This window comes from Mus musculus, chromosome 7 (genome assembly GCF_000001635.26).
Source record: "Mus musculus strain C57BL/6J chromosome 7, GRCm38.p6 C57BL/6J".
Taxonomy (NCBI): domain Eukaryota; kingdom Metazoa; phylum Chordata; class Mammalia; order Rodentia; family Muridae; genus Mus; species Mus musculus.
The window spans coordinates 8,137,165-8,141,147 of record NC_000073.6 but is presented as its reverse complement, the minus strand read 5'-3'; the positions used below and the strand labels follow the sequence as shown (position 1 = coordinate 8,141,147).

The following is a 3,983-nucleotide window of genomic DNA, read 5'->3' as shown; positions in this document are numbered from 1 at the left end:
AGGAAACATCTTAGGGCTTATTTCATTAATATTTTCTACTATTCAAACATAAACATTATATTTCCTCTCATATTCCACCTTCTTCCTATGACTTATGACAGGAATCACTTAAATACAATAATGCAATATCTACCTTCACATGAACTCACACATATAAGTATGTATATATACATACAGCCTACCTGTTCAATTCTGTGTTGTTTCTGTGTCAACAAGTTTGAGCTAGTAAATTCTCCAGTAGCTATTATACATCTTTTCCCAGTAGAAGTCAGAGTCTCAATGTGTCATAGGGAATGAATTCATAAAATAGTCAGTCATCTCAGAAAACAGTGAGTATAGGGTTTTGTATTTATAAAATATACCCAACCACATTGTGGTTTATGAATGTATCTTCTCTGAATTAAATAATCTACTTAATGTTAGCATAGAAAAAAATGGCTTAGGAAACCTTAGCTTTCTGATAACATTAATTTTTATTCCTTTTTACCTTTCATATTCCATTCCCCACCCCCCCATACACCAACTGAATACTGCACATCCCACACCTTCTCCCCAACGCAACCTGACTTCATGTTGAACTCCCATCCCCCACACCACCTTATAGGAACTAAAAGGGGGCCTGGGAAAAGAATGGGGAGTGAGGACCCATGTCCCGCGAGAATTCCACTTATGCCCTGGACAGGCAGACATGGGAGGGCTGCCAGAGACTTTCCATTCAGCTCTGGGTGGGCATCCAAGTCTCTGACTCACTCAACAGGGGATGGACAAGGGGCAGCCCAACCTGGGGGCCCGGGGCAACACCCTGTAGACCCGGGGTTATGGGAGAGAGGGAAGAGAGAAGACAGATTCCCACACTGGCAAGAGTGAGCACAGCCTTGATGATCAGAGACTGTCTATGCTTTTAGAGCTTTATTGTAGAAAGGCCGGGTGAAAGAAACAATGTAGGAGAGAGAAAGGGGGGGGGGAGAATTAGCAAAAACGAGAGAGTAAGATGGAGAGAGTGAGAGGAGAGTAAGATCAAGAGAACAAAGGAGAGAGAGAGAGAGAGAGAGAGAGAGAGAGAGAGAGAGAGAGAGAGAGAGAGAGAGAGAGAGAGAGCGCAAGGAGTGGCCAATCAGCCCCTTTAAAATATGCTATCATTTATGTTGCTAGGTAACTGGGGAGGAGTTTAGCCTGAAGGTCAAAAGCTTGGGATATTGACTACATGACTTCTAGCCTTGTTTCTCTTGAGGGGGATGTAATGGAAGATAACTTGTGCAGGAGCCAGAGTTCCAGGACCATGAGAGAGCTCCTTCCCTCCTATGTACGTAAATTATGACCACTGAGTCCCAGGGTTCAGCATCTCAGGTCAACTGGAGACCAGCCGGTCTGTGCATAGACCAATGCCCCGCACCACCTAACCTCTAAACTCCCTCAGGCCTTCAGTCTTTGAGGATTAGGTGCATCTTCTCTGAATGAGCACAGGCACAGAGCCCTTTACCATATTGAGGGACCCATATTACCTGGTGTATGTTGTCTGTTTGGTGGTACATTGTTTGAGAGATTTCTGGGGTCAAGATTAATTGAGACTGCTGGTCTGCCTGCAAGATCACCTTACTCCTCAACTACTTTCAGCCTTCCCTAATTCAGGGATTAGTTGCTTCTGTCCATTGGTTGGGTGCAAATAACTGTATTTAGGAGGGCAGTCATGATAGATCCTTTTTGTGAGTGCTCCAGAGCCTCAGTAAAATGTGAGGTCATAAGACCTCCTCTTGACCTAGATCCCACTTTGGGCTTGTCATTGGACCTTCTTTTCCTCAGCCTCCCCCGCATTTCATCCTTGCATTCAGACAGGAACAATTATGGGTCAGAGATGTGACTATGGGATGGGAACCCAATCACTCATTTGATGCCCTGTCTTAACGCTGGAGGTGGGCTCTGTACATTCCCTCTATCTACTGTAGTACATTTCATCTAGGGTCTCTGACCTCCCAAGTCTCTGGTGCATTTTGGTGGGTCCACCCACGCTCTTATTATCTGAGGTTGCCTGTTTATATTCTTTTTGCTGGTCCTCAAGGCTTCGTTCCTCTCTCACCCGCCACACCCCACAAACCCCTTTTTAATAACATCATAACTGATACAATCAAGTTAAGTACAAAGGAAAAATTTGCTTGGTTTTATTTCCTTTAAATCTTTATGAACATTATGAATTGAAAGCAATGCTCGGCAGCAATATCCATCACATTACATATCAGCATCAAAGGCAGCATCTCAAGGCTTCTTTCATTACCCTTACATGAAATTCATTGACAATAAAATTTCTAAAGCAGACCTAACTAAGCTTTCCTTTGGAAATCAGATATGGATCAATGCATGAATTGTCCAGAATACCAATATGCCAACACTGAACAGAACAAATGTATTCAGAAAGGTGTCACCTTTCTAAGCTATGAAAACCCCTTGGGAATGGCACTTGCCTTAATGGCCTTCTGTTTCTCTGCATTCACAGCTCTGGTACTTTGTGTCTTTGTGAAGCACCATGACACTCCTATTGTGAAGGCCAATAACAGAAGCCTCAGCTACCTATTACTCATGTCACTCATGTTCTGTTTTCTGTGCTCCTTTTTCTTCATTGGCCTTCCAAACAGAGCCATTTGTGTCTTACAGCAGATCACATTTGGAATTGTATTCACTGTGGCTGTTTCCACAGTTCTGGCCAAAACAGTCATTGTGGTTCTGGCTTTCAAAGTCACAGACCCAGGAAGAAGATTGAGAAACTTCCTGGTATCAGGGACACCCAACTACATTATTCCTATATGTTCCCTACTCCAATGTGTTTTGTGTGCTATCTGGCTAGCAGTTTCTCCTCCCTTTGTTGATATTGATGAACACACTCTCCATGGCCACATCATCATTGTGTGCAACAAGGGCTCAGATACTGCATTCTACTGTATCCTGGGATATTTGGCCTGCATGGCACTTGGAAGCTTCTCTCTGGCTTTCTTGGCCAAGAATCTGCCTGACACATTCAATGAAGCCAAGTTCTTGACCTTCAGCATGCTAGTGTTCTGCAGTGTCTGGGTCACCTTCCTCCCTGTCTACCATAGCACCAAGGGCAAACACATGGTTGCTGTGGAGATCTTCTCCATCTTGGCATCCAGTGCAGGGATCCTTGGGTGTATATTTGTACCCAAGATTTATATCATTTTAATGCGACCAGAGAGAAATTCTACCCAAAAGATCAGGGAAAAATCATATTTCTGAACAAATATTTCACGAATTCTGTCAAATGTAAAGTTGGTACATATCCACCAAATATTGGGTTATAGTGCATGTGTCTAGTTTTAGAATCACTCTCACTGGTTGCACTAGTGATATCAGGAAGTATCATATCTACTGAACTTATGTACAGTGTCCATAAAATCTTGCACTCATTCCCTTGCTTCATTTCCTCTCAGAGAACTAAACACTCTAATTATTACAATTTTACTTTTTCGTTTTGCTTTCATGGAGATTGCCCTCTGGTAACTTCCAAAAAATATTGATAAGGCAGTTGAATCCATCATTTTATGTAGAAAAATGAGATCTAGGACAGGCAGGGTTACACATAGAAACCATCTACCAAATCAAATAATTAGTGAAAAACACAGACTAACTAAATAATCAGCAAAGATGAAATCAGAACATATTTTTTTGATTTCAAGTAAGAGCACACACATAAAAATACTGACATTTTTTCATCTGTTCTTCAAGTTATTGGCCGATAGTCTATGAAGGAAATGTTCCTTTTCTGCTGTCAAATACAAATATATTATATCCAACAATGATCAGAAGCCCAGGGACTCTCTGGATGAATTGGGAATAGTTGTAAGAAGCTGAGGAGGGTGACCCATAGAAAGACCAGCATTCTCAACAAACCTGGACAAGCAAGATCTCTCAGACATTGAGCCTCTAACCAGAGATCATACACTAGCTGATGTGAAGCTCCCATCAAATATGCAGCA

The 3,983-nt window shown here is 42.2% G+C and overlaps 1 protein-coding gene across 2 annotated transcripts in view; it reads left to right on the top strand.

The window, feature by feature from the left end:
• Positions 1 to 3,243, top strand: part of Vmn2r41 (vomeronasal 2, receptor 41) — a 23,647-nt gene extending 20,404 nt beyond the window's left edge. The window contains exon 6 of one of the 2 annotated variants that reach the window (XM_017321895.1): positions 2,489 to 3,243. In XM_017321895.1, coding sequence (XP_017177384.1) covers positions 2,489 to 3,243 — 755 coding nt within the window. Of the gene's footprint in view, positions 1 to 2,338 lie in introns of both variants that reach the window. The other variant, NM_001105073.1, reaches the window with a different exon arrangement.
• The last annotated feature ends 740 nt before the right edge of the window (positions 3,244 to 3,983 follow it).